This window comes from Plectropomus leopardus, chromosome 5 (genome assembly GCF_008729295.1).
Source record: "Plectropomus leopardus isolate mb chromosome 5, YSFRI_Pleo_2.0, whole genome shotgun sequence".
In the NCBI taxonomy this organism is placed as follows: domain Eukaryota; kingdom Metazoa; phylum Chordata; class Actinopteri; order Perciformes; family Serranidae; genus Plectropomus; species Plectropomus leopardus.
Genome location: NC_056467.1, coordinates 21,789,516 through 21,806,938, shown reverse-complemented (window position 1 = coordinate 21,806,938; position 17,423 = coordinate 21,789,516). Strand labels below are relative to the sequence as shown.

Below are 17,423 nucleotides of genomic sequence, written 5' to 3'. Positions count from 1 at the left end.
AAAGAGATCTAAATTTCCTCTAAGTATGCATAAATCATGACTCAGCCCTTTTACTGTTAGTTGCATAATGGACTTAAGTGATTCTATTTCCTTTGTAGGCTTTTCCCTGATGTACAGGAGGGTTGACAGGTCTTCTTTGACGTCAAAAAATTAGAAAAGATTTCTTTAAAAGCACTTCCCTTTGAAAGAAGATGGTGAATGCCTTGGTTCTTATTGTTTTGCTGTTTTCTCACAGGTCCACGCTCAGAACAATGAGACTGGTCATCCTTCTGTGCCAGCTTGGCCTCATTCTGAGGACTGAGGCCCAGATACCAGAGGTTTGTGTTCTTAGCAATACAAACAGACCTCCAGGTTTGTGGCATCTATTTCATATGCTCTAAAGTTTTTTTTATTTTTACATCTCAATTGCAGTATAATTTAAAATCTCCTTTTTTTTAAAATCCCTCCCAGAAAACTCGGACATAACTGTGATCTGCGGCACTGAATATATGGACCTGAGCATCTTCCTTTGTCCAGTGTACCAAGCTCTTTACAATGAGTCTCTGATGGTCCTCAATAATCAGTTAAACACACCAGAGTGCTTTGGGACTGCTGACTGGAGCGCAAATCCACCACTATTAAAATTTAGATTCCCCTTGAATGAAAGTGCCATCTCATCCTGCCAAAATAACTTTAAGGTATTCATCACAACAGCTTTAACAACTTTATTCAAAATGTTAAGGCACTTTGTCTGTTAGATTTATTGGATGATCTTATATCACAGCAATAAAGCAGATGAGGAAGTTTTCTTTCAGTAAATTTTGAAGGAAATGAGTAGCATTATATAAAGACCAAAGACTGGAAAGCTCATTATATCTTGAATTAATGCATCCAAGTACTCATCTGAAAATTAATTTCACTGAAATATATGCTTCTTTTTTTTAATAGACAATCAGTCAGGTTGGGACTGGACAGTTCTCTGACTTCTCAGATGTTCAGTATGTCAACATCTCTGGCACCATTACCTCTATCGACCCTGCTGCGGGCACAATCACCTATCGCCCACAGGTCCTGTACAAGTTCTCCTGCTACTACCCGATGCAGTATATCCTGAACAACACTCATCTGGCCGTGTGAGTATGTAATGAATACAGCGCTGCGTGTGAGATAAGCGGGACTGAGCTACATTTTGATTCATCCAAGTTTTTCTCATTCACTACAGATCAGGTGTGAGTCTTGCCATAAAAGACAACAACGGTAGCTTCATCAGCACACTGAGTATTGAGCTCTATGAAGTAAGACCTGCTTCAGCTTTTAGAATTGGACTGTTTTTTTTTTCTTTTTGCATTTTATAACTTAATTTTATTTTTTCTTCTCTGTGAAACAGGATAGCGCTTACCAAAACATACTGAATATACCAGGAACGGGACTCAACCTGAAGACCAAGATTTATGTTGCAGTTAAAGCCACCAATCTAACAGAGAGGTATGTAAACCTTTGGAACCTGGATCACTTTTCTTGTGCTGCATTCAGATGCTATTATACCACTGAAACCTTAGCAAATGGTCAACTTGGCAAGAAATGTCTCACAAATTGCAAGAAATGAAAAGCAAATTACCTAAAAATGAGCTCTAAAAATAAAATACATAAATAAATATGTATATATATATATATATATATATATATTTTTTATATATATTTTTTTTTTACTATTTTTTTCTTTTTGCTAATTTTTGAGCCAAGTCATACATGTATTAAGTAGCTGATTGCCTTCTCCCCATTTTTTTTGGAAAGAAATGAAACCAATTTGCCCAGGTTTTAAAAAAGGTTAAAGTTTTGACAATTTACTGTAAACTGAAAGTTAGATAAATGAGAAAAGAGACTTAAAATCCACCTGTCTGCCTTCACAGGTTCAACGTGCTGCTGGTCAGATGCTATGCAACAACAAGTCCATATCCCACAATCAGCACTTATTATGACCTCTTTGTGGGGTGAGTCTTTGAATCTTACACACAGCTCCAGGCGGGCTCTTTGTACTTCTACATATGTGGTCAAATTACCTGCTTCCTTTTCACCCAAGGTGTCAACGTGATGCACAGACTAAGGTGGATCTCAATGGGGAGTCTCAGGTGGCACATTTCTCTTTTGAGGCCTTCAGATTTGTGGAGCATAAAAATCAGACAGTGTCCACTTTCTACCTGCACTGTGTCACCAGGCTCTGTGAGGTGTCCTCGTGCAGCAGCTTAAAGCCTGTGAGTTGATGTTGATACCAAAGTCCTAATTTTAAGATTTCAGATAAAAAGATACTTTCTGTAGTTAATTCATATACCAGAGATTAGTAATCTTTTTTTGTTATTTTTAACAGGATTGTTCAATAAATCAAAAGAGGAGAAAGAGAGAGATCCAGGAATCAGACCCAACTGACCCTGCCAACGTGACAGTCACCTCGGCTGCCATTACCGTGGGACAGAGCAGTGGTGCGTCTTTAGGGCAAATTTTGACAAAGATATCCCTTAATCCCATCACTGTAATGATTTTCATCTTGACTAAAGATGGAAATAATCAAATATATCACTTTAAAATTTCGATTTTCTTGGTTAATTTAATCTCACAGGGGATTCTTGCTTAAACATGATGAATAACTTAATATGTTGCGCTAAACAGGACTTGTCATTTTTACTAGATAAATTATATAATTAGTAAAATATGGTTTCTAAAATAAACAAACCCTCCAAATTAAATGACAAATTACATAGTTTGTCCATGCTTAGACTGACACATAGTAGCTTTTTCTGAACTGACACCCCTGTCAGCAGGATGACATAATTTCTTTTTGTCTTCAAAAACTTTACAAAAATCTGTTTTATATAATGTAATGCTATAATTAAGGTTTACTTGGTAAGGTTTAGCAAAAGGTCATGACACCTTGCTTTCTCCTTTGCTCCTGCCAAAGTTTTTACTAAAATGTAAACATATAACATTTTAGGGCAATTTCTGATATGACTGCCAATGTTTTTCTTGGGAGGACAAAACATTAATCAGGACCATAATAACCAGTTTTACTTGCGGTATCTTTTGTTAAAGGTCTAGTGTGTAAAATTTAGTGACATCTGGTGGTGAGGTTGCAGCACTGCAACCAACTGAAACTTCTCTCATGTGCCAAGCCTTTAGGAAAACTACAGTAACTGTTGCACAAAAGCAAAACATGAATAGCTTGGTCTAGAAACAGTGTTTTGGTCTGTCTTCTCTGGGCTAATGTAGAAACATGTCAAACTCCATGGAAGAGGACCCTCGCATGGATGTATACAGTCAGCTGGATACAGTGGTGTCAGTGCTTGTGTACTTCTGGCCCACAGAGCATTCGCACCTTTTTGCTGACTACTTGAGCTCCTCTAACTTGAATGGGGATGAAAAGATTAAATTGTGTGGCTCTTCTAGACTTCCAAATGTTATAGTTGGCGAAACAAGTCATTTTGTCGTTTTATGCAACAACAACAACAAAAAAAAAAGCGCAATAGTGTCTTTTGCTATGTGAGTCTATTGGAAAAGTGTTTTTGGAGCTACAGGGCATCATTTGACGGATGTAATTACACTGTTTGGCCACTACAAAAATTGGCTACGAATCTCAGTGTTCTTCCTGGGGGTTTTGGCCTGCTCCTTTTGCAATTATAGAAGGCTCATTCTAATAAAAACACAATGATGCTTATTTTCAGGTGAACCAATGAACACTTAGACAAGAATATTATGCTCATATAAAAGTTTAACATTTTGAGAAATGTTCTTGTTTGCTTTTTTGCCAAGAGTTAGATGCAAATATCAATATTAGTTTAATAAATTTTTGCTCCATATGAAGCTACAGTCAGCTGCCGGTTAGCTTAGCGAAAGGTTTGAAAACTTAAGTATTGATTTAAAAAAGAAGATATGGTTAAATGTTATTTATTAAGCTGTAAAGGTTGGTGTATTTTTTTATTTCCAGTCTTTATGCAAAGCTTTAGTTTACATACTGGTGCAAGAATGCAAATTGCCATCATGTGTATTTTACCAGTTAATCTGATAAATAACAACACAAAAAGTGAATAATGTAAATTACTGACCATAGTTTTGTTCACATTTTTCAGGAGAGGCTCAAACTTTCTCGGCTCCTCATGGTAAGAATCTTGCTCAGTCAGTAATTAGCAACCTTATTAATGTATCTATGAAGTATTATATTTTCAGTTGTTCTGATTTTTTTTCCCTCCCTGGTCACACAGGTACATCGTCCGAGAGCGGCTATAGCGGCCCTGTGGTGGCTGTAATTGTCTGCATCGTCATCCTAGCTATTATCCTCGTTGCCATGGCTGTTTACTTCATGTTATATATCAGACAGAGAAAACCAATCATTCAGTAAGATACACTCACTGAGAGCGGAGTCCCTTCAGCTATCTCCCAAACTGACAGTTTAATACTTCATCTACAAAGCATGGCCATTACACTGCAGAGATAGTAAAACAAGAAACAATAGTCAGACACACTGTCATACTACTATTTTCGATTTCACACACAGCGTTATAACAAAGTGGTCAGCAGTAATCTAGGGTTAAAACTTTATAAATATCATAAATCACATAGTTTATTAACGTGGAGATGAGGGCACAGAATCTGTACAATAATTGTGTATTATAAGTAAGTGTTGATTTTAGTCATGTTATCGGAGTCATATTGAAGTATTTAATGAACGTTGGCATCTTTTGTAGTCAGCTAGAAATTATGTAACTTTATGTAACTGTTTTCAATGAGAATGATGAAAAAAGCACTCATGCCTTGTTCTTTGATAAAACACCATTAAACTGAACATCAAAGCACAGCTCTCTCTTACTGTACAGTTGAACTACTAAATCAGAGAAAACTAACAAGTGTAAATGCTCAAAAAACTGATATAAGTAACATTCGATACTTCAGTCAATCAGTCAGAATGATTGCATATCACTTTTCAAAGCAAGATTTTATAATTAAGTAAATCTCTAGAATATGAGTGCTAAAACCAGAAACTACTGAAACATTACCTTAAGTGAGGAAACACCAGAGTCAGCATAAAACCTAGACTAAAATGTATAAATAAATAGTCAATAAATAAAAAGGTAAAGTTCAATTTAAGGCCAGACTAGATAGGTAAGTTTTTAGTTTTATAATCAACCCCCTCTGCTTCCCCCAGGTCTTCAGGCAGGCTGTTCCACAAACTTTGACCATATAATAAAAAAGATGCCCCACTGTGATTTTTTGTCATAACTTTTGGGACTTTTAAAATGCCACTGCCAGAAGACCTGAGGGTTTTGAGGAGTTTTGCAATAACTGCATTATAAAGACATATTTTTCTTTGAAAGACCAGTAAGTAGAGCACTACCGTAACAATTCTGCTGATAATAAAAGCATGCATTAATGTTTCTGTGTTGACTCGAGAGAGAAATGGTCATACCCTGGCAGTATTCTTGAGATGATAAAATGCAGCTGTGTGCTTCAAAACTAGGATCAAAGAAAACACCAGGGTTTTTTACTTATTGACAGGGTTTCAGTTCCAGTGTTTATAATGTTATGAAAATATCTAAACAACAGTTTTTGTCAATGTAATCGCCAGAATAAATGTTGGTATTGTACGCTTCTGCAAACCACAGATATATAGCATTTTTACGTTATAATGTAGCAGATATGTCTAAGTTTTACATTTCCCTGTGTTTCAACGACACTGTTGGTCATGAGTGGCTATGTAAGATCACATTTTGGCTAAAAATGCCATGTTTTGGTGCCACAATCATGACTGGAAATACTGCTGGTTGCTCATAAAAGAAACAACAGACAAAAAAACCAGCCAATTTTGGTGCCACAATCACTACTGGAAATAGCACCAACAGTGTGCTAAACACACATTTTGGTAGCTCAGTCACAGTTAGAAATGCAGCTGATGTCTTGGTAAAAAACACCTTGGCTTTGGTGGCAAAGTCAGAGCTGGAAATGCCACCAATATCCTGCTTAAAACACCTAGTTTTGGTGCCACAGTAATGGCTGGAGATGCTGCCAATGTAGTGCTGAAAACACCTGGTTTTGATAATACAGTCATAGCAAGAAATGCTGCCAATGTCTCACAAAGAACAACAAAAGAAACAAGTTCAAGTATATACTTAAGTACTATTTTGAGTTACTTGCCTTTTACATAAGTATTTCAGTTTTCTGTTGCTTTAAACTTCACTACTATTCAGAGGGAAATATTGCCCTTTTACTTCACCTCCACAACATTAGTTTGATGCCTTTAATTAGTTAAATTACTGTAATCAACAAATAAATAATGATGTTAAGATAAGACTTTTGATCCTTGAGGGTAAATAGGCTACTGAACTGGAAATATGAGAATAATCAACATCTCACATTGGTTGGGTCCTGTAATGCGATGGACAGCCAATGAGCGGGATGGAAAATAAACCTGAACAGTTCGATAAAATACAGTATATTCAACATTTCTAAGATCTACAAAGTATAATTCTAACCAGGATAACATTTAGGCCTGTGTGTGTTGGTGTTTGTATTCATGAATATTAGAAAGAATTGATAATACTTATCCAAATCCATACTGCAACGCTATCCTGAAATCCATCCAAATACAAACAGATTTCACTCTGTTTATTAGTTGTATTTATTCCCTCCCTAATGGCTTGCTTATCACCTTGTCTCGTCTTCTTGTCTTTATTTTCAATACTTTTCTTTTCAAATAATGCCTCTGTGCTGCCGATAGCCAAGGCTGGAGGCATTGTGTTTCAGGGTTGCCCAACCATCTGTATGTCTGTGCTAACATCTGTTATCTCAAGAACACCTCAAGGGAGTTTCCTCAACTCAACCTCAAGACAGCCTAGAAGGATTTTTTCAAAATTGGCACCAATGTTCGAGAGGACTCAAGGTTGAATTGATAAGATTTTGGTGTTCAAAGGTCAGGGTCACAGTGACATTGCATTCGTCTCCTTCTTGTGAAAGCAAAAATGCAAGAGCACTTTGAGGGACTTGAAATTTGACACAGACATTCTCTTGTACTCATCGATGAGCTGATAAGAATTTGATATTCAAGGTCAAGGTTACTGTGACCTTGCATCCACCTCATTTTCATGAAATCTGAAGATGGCCTTGAGGGAGTTTCCTGAAATTTGGCACTTGGACAATTGATTAGAAACTGATGATAGAAGTTAAAAGGTCCAGGTCACAGTGATCTCATAAAGCATGTTTTTGGCCATAACACAAGAACCTTGGGTGCTCACCTTGAAATTGTGATTGCATAGATCTTCTGTGCTGCTGGGGGTAAGATGTGTGGGAAGCATCCATGTTTTCACAGACATGGATGTAAACTGTACTTGCAATGTGACAGGCATACAACCGCGTGGTGATATATGTAGTTTCTCGACATGCTGTCCTTTTACTTATATGTGTCCTTCTTAATATTTTGTAAATCAACAACATCTGTACAAACATTTTAATCAGCCTCAGCTGTACTTTTTGCAACTTGGCAAATGTTAGCATGCTAACATGCTAAACTAGGATGGTGAAAATGGTAAACATTATACCTGCTAAACATCAGCGGGTTAGCATTGTCATTGTCAGCGTTGTGATAGGCCATTTTTCACTTATCAATATACCATAATATTTCAATTAATTGATATTATAGTTTGTATCAAAAAATGCCAACTTGCTCAGGACTTTCCACTCAAAGATCAAACAGCTCTTTTATATTCACACATAAAATAGCAATGGGCGTTTTCTGCCATTTATCTTATGACAAAGACCGAGCTAATGTTACTCTTTTGTAGGACAAGTTTCCTCTTACAGCTTTTTGTCATTTGGTCACCAGTATAAATGAAAAGATTTACAGATATCCAGACACAAGATGAAGGCTTACAGGTGAGTTCCTTGATTCACTTAACCATCGTTTTCCATGCAATATAAATGCTGAATAGTATATCACTTTTGGAACAAATACAGACCCAATATTGTTTCTTAATTCATTTTAGTGTCACTTATGTTGCCTTTGCTTTTGCCACAATTATCTGATGAATAGTGAATTGTGTGTATTTGGCTTCATAGGCTCTGCAGTTTGGGGGATATGTGGTAAAATAGGTATAAAAAGTGCAGGTCAGTTTGCTAGAAGTGAATTCAATAATAATAGTAAACTAATATAAAGTGACACTTTTATTCTCTTTTATCATGTGCGAATCATCACAAAATCCAGCTAGATTTATGCCTGTTCTTTATTTTCGTGATAGCACAACCGTGAGTTACTCAAGTAGCTCTTTCAAAGCAATTATTTCTGCAGCTGTTGTTCTTGTTTAGGTTGATCTGTGGTGTGTGATGACATTTTTATTTTAGAAATGTTGTCTTTCAGAGTATTTTTGAATAGAGACGGTGAATGCCTTGGTTCCTATTTTGCTGTTTTCTTGCAGGTCCATGCTCCAAACAATGAGACTGGTCATCCTTGTGTGCCTCATTCTGAGGACTGAGGCCCCGATACCAGACGCATGTCTTCTTAGCAATACAAAAAGACCCAAAGGTTTGTAGTACTTCCTTTGATATAGAATACTGTGCAAAAGTCTAAGTCCACCTAAAACTTCTTCTTTCCTGTTATAATGATCATACATATCTATTTCTCAGTAGTCTCTTTACTAAAATACCACCACAGCATAGCCCACAGGAAATACGTATGTATACATTATTAAAAATGCCTGTAATTCAGAAAAAAACAACTTCACCGGGCTAAAGTTGCAAGTATTTAGTTTGAACTCCATTTCAGCTTAGCATGTCTTCAGCTATCTTGGGCAGACAAGATGAGATTTACAATACTAATTTTGTGGCATATTTACACCAGGTTGCATTCAAGACACGTCCAAAGCTCAGTATTGATTATTTGAGCTGCCTTTTTTATGGTTGTACAATTCCATGTTTTACACTAAATATTGACTTCAGTCTAAAGAAGCCATTTTTGTTCTGATTTTTTGGTGTTTTAATGCATCTTACATGCTCTCTGTAATCTTTGTATCTTAATAAAGAGACAGAGAAATAAACATACTGTATGTATTTCCTCATAACAACTTTGCTGAAACAACAAATCAATGGTGGCCTAAGACTTTTGCAAAGTACTCTATGTTATTTTCAAAATTCCATTTACAGCCTCCTGTTCTTTTTGTTTGTTTTTTTTCCAATCCCAGAATACTCTGACATAACTGTGATCTGCAGCACTGAGCATATTGAAGTGCGCATCTACCTTTGCTCGGTGTACGAAGCTTCTTACAATGAATCTCTGATGGTCCTCAATAATCAGTTCAACAGACCAGAGTGTTTTGGGACTGCTGACTGGAGCGCGAATCCACCACTCTTAAAATTCACATTTCCCTTGAATGAAATTGCTATCTCATCCTGCCAAAATAACTTTAAGGTATTCATCACAACAGCTTTACTTTTGTTTTACCTGATTTATTTGACAATCTCATTTTATAGCAGAAAAGCAAATGTGGTAAATGTTTTCTTTTGGTAGTTTTTGATGGAACTGAAAAACCAAAGACTGGGAGGTCATATCTTGAATTCGTGCATAAAAGCACTCATCTGAAAACTGATTTGAGTGAAATATATGCTTCTTTTTTCAATAGATATTCAGTCAGGTTGGGACTGGAATGTTTTTGGACTTCTCAGATGTTCAGTTTGTCAACATCTCTGGCACCATTACCTCTGTTAATCCCACTGTGGGCACGATTACCTATCGCCAGCAGGTCCTTTACAGTTTCTCCTGCCTCTACCCGATGCAGTATATCCTGGACAACACTCAGCTGGCCGTGTGAGTATGTCACGAATACAGCCTTAAAAAAGGCAGCACTGAGTTACATTTTGATTTATCCAAGTTCTTCTCATTCACTACAGATCAGGTGCGAGTCTTGCCATAAAAGACACTGATGGTAGCTTCATAAGCACACTGAGTATTGAGCTCTATGAAGTAAGATGTTCTTCAGCTTTTAGGATTTGACAGTGTCATTTTTTTTTACCTTTTATAACTCGTAACTTTTTATTTTCTTGTGGAACAGGATGACAAGTATGAAGACATACTTAATATGCCACAAACAGGACTTCCCCCACAAACCAGGATTTTTGTTGCAGTTAAAGCAACCGATCTAACAGACAGGTACTGAAAGGAATAGTTTGACATATTTGGAAATGTTCTTACTCATGTTTTTGCTAAGAGTTACATGACAAGATACCACTCTTCAATGTATCCTCATATAACAATGTTTATGATATCTTATGAATTTGTGACCCATGAATGATGTTATGTACCTAACGTAAAGTTATGTAGGTTGGGTTAAGAAAGAGAAAGAGCTAGCGCTGACAAAAGCAAACTGCTGCGTTGTGTAAAGTGGCCTGTGTGTTTGCCAAACAGTTCTAACTTTATTTATATGGCACCTTAAAAAACAGAGTTTACAAAGTGATTTGACAAACAAAGCAAAAGCAGGAATGCAATACATAGATGGCAAAACCACAACAGAAAAAACAGCCAAACAGTCCTACTGAACTCAAGTGAGACGAAACTAGTGTAGAGTTAGGATAAAATTAAAACAAAAGACAAATAATGCAAGCGCAGAATGTCATTATAAAATAATACAAACAAACAGACCAAAAACAACAAAAGTAAATAAAGCAATGAAACCAAAAATTAAAGGAAATGAAACATAAATGAGACAGGTACAATAAATAAAAATGAATTAAAAGACAATATCACATAAAAGCAAGTCAATAAAGATGGGTTTTAAGAAGTGATGTAAAAGAAGTCATTCTGTAAACCCTATTTCCTCAGGTAGGTCATTTCAAAGCCAAGGGGCCCTGATGAAAAAAGCATGATCACCTTTTTGACTTTGGAACAGCCAAAGTGCCCCATCTGAGGACCTAAGGTTGTAAACTGGCTCGTATGGGATCAACATTTCTGTTATGTAACTTGAGGCCAGACCCAGAAGAGCTTTAAAAGTGATCAGTAAAATATTAAAATCTATTCTAAAACACACAGGGGGCCAATGAAGAGAAGCCAGGCTTGGGGTGATGTGCTGGAGTCTGTTAAAATCAGTGAACACACCGCAAAGACTACAGCCAACAGCCAACTAGTAGATACGTTCTACACCTGTGTGTGAGGGCGAGAAAGGGTCTCCATATCAGCAGACGGCGGTCATCTGTTATCGTCATTTAAAAAAGGGAAAGCGGAAGACTGTCATGGTGCTAGTTAGCTAGTTGTCATATTAACAACAGAATCCAATGTTGAAAGTACAAAGCACATTACTTATGTGCCAGTGAACAACAACACAAACCATTAGGAAGAGTTTCTGCTAAGCTCATCGGCAACAGAAAAACAATCTTACCTTTTATAAGTTTGTTTTGATTTTACTTCCTCTCAACTTTAGCCCCAACACCAATCATGAATTGGCTGAAATAAAGCCAACAAAGGCTGACTACGGCCAAGGGTGCTGGAAACACTGCAAAGACTAGGGCAACAGAGGACCGACTGCCCAACATTGCTCAAAGACCGACTGTTGGCTTGGTGTGTCAGGTCCTTTAGACGAGTAAAATTTTGTAAGTTTAGGGAAACAAAAACATGGTGATTAAGTACTTCAAAACAATTTGAAGTTCACTTTCTTATGGGACACAAACACTAGTCTCCTGGGGGGAAGTCCTATGATGTTTGGCCTGTCCACCATCCCAACAACCTCATTACCCATCAGCACATTGGTTATGTGATTGCAGCCTTCTCAGTTATGTGGGTTATTTAAGTCATGCATCCTTTTTGTAGCGAAATGCACAAACGGTGTGTGACAACCTGCACTCTAAATACAGTGCTAAATAGAACGCTACAGCTAGCAGCCTGTTAGTTGAGCTTAGCTTAACATAAAGACTGGAAACAGGGGGAAACAGCTAGCCTGGCTCAGTTTAAAAGGATAAAAGGAAAACAAACGCCTATGAAGGAGAGTGGTATCAGTCCTCTCAATCCTCTATCATATCTGTATTTACAAAATGTTTGAACTTTTTGCTGACAGAAAGTTAATCAATTATATATAAACACTTAAAATCCACTTGTCTTTTCTTACAGGTTCAATGTGCTGTTGGTCAGATGCTATGCATCAACATACCCATATCCCACGCCCAGCGCCCATTATGACCTCTTTGAGGGGTGAGTCTTTGACGCTTACACTCATCTCCAGGGGAGCTCTTTGCACTTCCACATGTGCCATCACATTACCTGTCTCCTTTTCACCCAAGGTGTCGACATGAACCACGGACTAAGTTGGATCTCAATGGGGAGTCTCAGGAGGCACACTTCTCCTTTGAGGCCTTCAGATTTGTGGAGCATAAAAATTTGGTAGTTTCCACTTTCTACCTGCACTGTGTCGCCAGGCTCTGTGAGGTGTCCTTGTGCAGCAGCTTAAAACCTGTGAGTCACTTAATGCACTCTAAGTTCAATTTTTTTGCTATAACTTATCTGTTGCTCAGTTTTGTGGACATATCATTTACCTGACTTCCAGCTGGTTTTCCAAAACAGTTTTTGGCACATGATCTAATTTTACATTTTTGTGACATCAAACATAAAGCACAATGACTTTTGGAATAAAATCATAAAGGCAGACTACATACTATGTAGAGTCAAAGGCTTGAACCAACATTTTTTTTGAGCAGGACTGTGGACCATTGATCCGCATGTGGAAGAGAGAGGCCCAGTACACACCAAACAGCGCTACAGTCACCTCACCTGCCATCCGTGTGGGCAAACTGAGCACTGGTGTGACAGTCAGGCACAGACCCAAAGATATTCCTTCATTCTATCAAACAAAAAAGAAATACATGTATAAAAGTAAGCAAAACATGAAAAAGAAACAATGTTTCTTTATTTTATCTTGTATATTTTTATTTATGAATTAACCACATTTAAAGAAAAGAAGCAAAATGTAAACCTTAACATTCTCCAGTTTTGCAATAATTAACATTACATGTGGTTCCTCTTTTTAATAGCTCTTAATTGTGTCAGTTGTAATGAAAATGGAGTTATGTCAATTCTGATTAGTATTTGGTTTATTTTTTCAGCTGATCCACAAATGTATTCAGTTTTTGACGGTAAGAATCTGCACTGAATATGATGTTTTCCTTGTGTTTTTGTATGTCTGTATGAGTGGGCTGGGACGATGGGACATGAAGAGCGGTACAAAATTTTCTTCTTGTCTTTTTTGACCTCTTGCACAGTTGAGCAATGTTTAAAGGGAGATAATGGGAAAATTATTGGGGTGGCACAGGCAGCAAACCTTAAAAATAGATAATCTCCCTTGTTAAAATGTCTAATGTGCCCTCCTTTTAGATATATGGATGATGAAACCAAAAGGGGTTACAAAAAAAGATCAGTTTGATTCAGCCTCTGTGAACCACAACTGCCTGTACAAAGTTTCATGACAATCCATTAAATAGTTGTTTAGATATTTCTGTGTGAACCAAAGTGGTGGATCAATAGACTGACAGAGCCAGAGTATAAGAGACAGAATCAAGTTCTGTTAATACTAATTTTTGGTTCAGTTTTCATATCCACAAGCTGATTTTGTTCCCGAAGGTCACAGTCTGCCCTGAATGTGATGTGTCTTTGTCTATGTGTTTACCTGCATGATGATGGGCTGAGACATTGAGGTGTTTAGACTACTTTTACAAGGTTACTTTAACAGTCAACAGTTCTTCACGGTTAATGGTAGACACATGCACCATCATAATATGAAAAGTCTTAAATGTTTGTCTTGCTCTCTCACACAGGTACATCATCCATGAGCAGCTACAGCGGCCCTGCGGTGGCTGTAATGGTCTGTAATGTCATCTTAACGATTTGTTTCACCGTCTAAAAACAAATCATATCCCCAGAGAGAGAGAGAGAGAGAGAGAGAGAGAGAGAGAGAGAGATGTTGCAGACAGAATAAAAAGATGACACAGGGAAATAGATCTCACCAATATTATAAGAACAGCATATTCTGTCTATCCATGTGCTTTTAGTTTTACTTGCACAGGTATTGAGATACCTGTCTCTAAGATTTCCACTGCCAGCAAAATACAATGAAGGTAACTGAAATTGCTCAAACATTAAACATAAAAAATAAAATTGAAATTCTTTATACAGTCAAGTATCTCTGGTAACTGCGAGAATAAAAATGTATGATGACATCCTTTGTTTAAACAGAAAGTGGTTTAATGGTCATATTAGTCATATAATGACTATTGGCACAGCATATCATCATCATCATCATTAACCATCGTTTATTTTGGGAAAATTGACTGAGCATTAAGCTCTTTGATAGCAATGCCCTGAATTCACATTCGGTGGGCCAAAGGGATACAACATTCAACAGCAACAAATTCAACAAAAACAACTAGTAGCAATGGCTATCAAAAGCCACAGATGATGAACTTCAAAAGGGTTGAGCGGCCTAAATGAGAAAGAAATGTTTTGTGGAAAGAAGACCCCCTCTTCCTCTGAGGCAGTGGAGACATTTTTAATGACTCTTAAGTGTTTCATACATGCCACTGAGTTGCTCAAACAGAGAGCCTGATCCAATAAAATGATTATTAAAAGCACTGCAAATCTCCTTTTAATCATGCAAAACTTTACAGTCAAGTACTATCTGTTTAGGAAGGGAGGATGGAGTAATACCCTTAAGGGATTTGACCAATTTCCAGAAAGTTCCTGAGTTGTTACCACAGTCAGACAGGTTTTTTATGTAGTATGTTGTTTTCACCCTTTTTACTATGTAAGCACATTTATCAGAAAGTTTTCCAGTTTACATCACTAGCAGTAGAGCCCAGGCTTTGTTTCTTTTTAGAATAAGGTCACCTAGATCACGATTAAACCAGGGGTTAGATCTATTTTTTACCCGAAGTCTCTTAAATGGTGCATGCTTGTCTGCTAAGGAGTTAAAAATGGACAGAAAATTTTGCAGTGCTTGGTCTGCATCTGGGGTGAGATTTATAAGAGATAGATCACGGACATATATATCATGTAAAAAAGCCTGTTCATCAATTTTTTTAAAAAGATCTCTTACAGAAATACTGTGGTTCTGATCTCTTCACTCTATCATTTCTGACACAGCCCACTGGACAGTGATAACTGAAATCCATTGGAAACACATAGCTAATATATAATGATGCATAATGATATGGCCTTTTGGTAAGAATGCGATCTAGCAGGGAGGAATGACTATGACATTTCATGTTAGGTCGGGTTGGTTCTGTTATCATTTGGGTAAGATTTAGTCCAGTACAAATATATTTTAAATCATCAGATGCAGGAGACATCAAATCAAGATTAAAATCTCCTAAAATGATTGCTTCAGAGGTGATTAAAGAAAAAAAAAGAGCAAATAAATTATTTAGGGTATCTGGACCAGCGGAGGGCAGGGCAGACGATATACGCCTACAATAACCAGAGGGCAACCACGCTGACCCAGCCTGATGCTGATGGCTAATAGCTCAAACTGACTGGGGACAGAGGTGGAGATTGTTTACGGAAGTACTTAAATTGTTCCTATCATAAATAGCCACTCCACCACCTTGTTTAACTCTATCCGCTCTAAAAATGCAGAAATCAGAAAGATCAATGTCTGAGTCAGAAACATTATTATTTAACCAGGACTCTGAAATTACAATAATGTCTGGGTCTGTGTTACTAACCCAGATTCTCAAAAGATCTATCTTTGGTAAAAGGCTCCTGGCATTTATGTGAACTATCCCCAGACCATAAGACCATAATAAAGTTCAGAACAAGGGTTCGACCGTCAGTACCCGGCTCAGCAGACTGAATACTAGCACACTGATGCTGCAACTTGACCTGGTCAGGCTGTGTGACAAGCAAGGGCTGTTTAGGGGAAGTCTCCTCCTCATACTGATCTAGAGGCTGCTCTTTCATCTGATTTTCATGAACATTGTAAGAACTTGAAATGGAAATGAGCCACAGTTATCAGTAATACAGGGGGGCACTGAAGTGGCGGCTCCTTGCCTGCTATAAACAGAGGACAAATAGGTGGAACTGATCTTACATGGGCTGGGACCTGGGGACATCAGATGCTACTGGACCGGTTACCCGCGAGATCGTGGTCTGGTCGGAAACGATCAGTGAGCAGCGGCGCGTGTTAGTGTTGTAGACAGTAAGATAGTTTGCTGTTTAAAAGCGAGAGACAGTTGTGCCAGGGTGAAGACCATCCCTCCAGTAGAGCTGTCTTCGTCCCCAGAACAAGTTAAAGTTTTCACTGAAAGTCACACCATATTCCCGGCAGCCAGGTGTGTAAACCTCTGTGTCCGCAGGAGTTTCAACAGGTGGATGATATCCGGCATGGAAATCACGCGTCTTCAGCTCTGGACTGTGAGGCAGAATCTCGGGAATTTTGTTGATTATATCCTGGGATGTTGCACCGGGAAAACAGTAGGCCGAGAACAGCCTGACATTTCGGACTATGAAATCTCCCATGATCAGAGTCGGGAGGTGGGATGGAGGAGGGGAACTGCTAACGGCTGCTTTGCCGCGGGTCGGTCTCACGAGGGAATCACCGACCACCAACATGGCGCCCTATTCACCGGCTGCGGATGGTGGGTTGTGGACGGGGAGGGCTGCATCGAGGCGGCGTCCACAGCAGAGGGATTCCCTGCCGACTCCGGTGTAGTGGAACCTCCGGAGCTTCTCCTGACGGCCTCCTTCAGCAACCTGCGGCGAACGGAGGACTTCGTGGAGGACTTGGCCGTTGGAGGGTTGGAGCCTCCTTCCAGTGGAGGGAAATCCTGCATGTCCAAGAAGTTGAACCTGTTGGTCAGCGGGAGGTTGTGAGGTGGAGCAGGGGGAGACCGGCGCTTAGCACCATGCTTAAACCTACGGGACACAGTCCAGTGCTCCGGTTGATGTGGGGTCTAACTTGTCCTTGCTCGGGGCTCCAGTATTCCGTTAGTGATGGATCCGATCAGCGTCCCAGTGTCTCAGGCTGGTCGCATGCCGGTGGCTGCAGCCAGAGGAGCCCAGAACCGCGAGGTGCTTTGCCTTAGCTGCTACAGTGGGGAACTCCAAAATCAGCTCGTCTTTCTCCCTGAGCTCTGTTTCCAGACCAGCGATGCTTTTCTTCAGCCTTGAAACGGTAAGATGGCATGATCCACACTCGGATCCTCACTCAGCCATCAGACCAGCAGTTTGTCCATAGAAGTGGTAGAAGTTCAAGTGCTTAAAAAGCTTCATTAAAAGCGACCGGCTAGCCTAGCCACCAGGCTAAAAACAAACCAGCTAAGCTAGCGGCAGTCCTGAGAGTCCCGTGGGCCAGATAAAATGAAGATCCAAACGTTAGAGATAAAAAAAACAAAGTACAAAACCTGAATGTAAAACGACCAGGATCTAAAGTGTAGTATAAGAA

General features: G+C 38.6%; 2 protein-coding genes across 2 annotated transcripts; both read left to right on the top strand.

Annotated features, from left to right (window-relative positions):
* The first annotated feature begins 227 nt into the window (after positions 1 to 227).
* Positions 228 to 4,366, top strand: LOC121942776 (zona pellucida-like domain-containing protein 1). Its single transcript, XM_042486026.1, has 10 exons — positions 228 to 351; positions 451 to 677; positions 928 to 1,112; positions 1,202 to 1,274; positions 1,367 to 1,464; positions 1,890 to 1,970; positions 2,060 to 2,231; positions 2,345 to 2,456; positions 4,098 to 4,127; positions 4,230 to 4,366. The coding sequence occupies exons 1-10, from the start codon at positions 252 to 254 to the stop codon at positions 4,364 to 4,366; spliced, it is 1,215 nt and encodes a 404-aa protein (XP_042341960.1). The 5' UTR covers positions 228 to 251.
* Positions 4,367 to 8,421: 4,055 nt separating this feature from the next.
* LOC121943449 (zona pellucida-like domain-containing protein 1) lies at positions 8,422 to 13,855 on the top strand. Its single transcript, XM_042486971.1, has 9 exons — positions 8,422 to 8,536; positions 9,192 to 9,418; positions 9,630 to 9,814; positions 9,898 to 9,970; positions 10,059 to 10,156; positions 12,104 to 12,184; positions 12,274 to 12,445; positions 12,688 to 12,803; positions 13,801 to 13,855. The coding sequence occupies exons 1-9, from the start codon at positions 8,434 to 8,436 to the stop codon at positions 13,853 to 13,855; spliced, it is 1,110 nt and encodes a 369-aa protein (XP_042342905.1). The 5' UTR covers positions 8,422 to 8,433.
* The last annotated feature ends 3,568 nt before the right edge of the window (positions 13,856 to 17,423 follow it).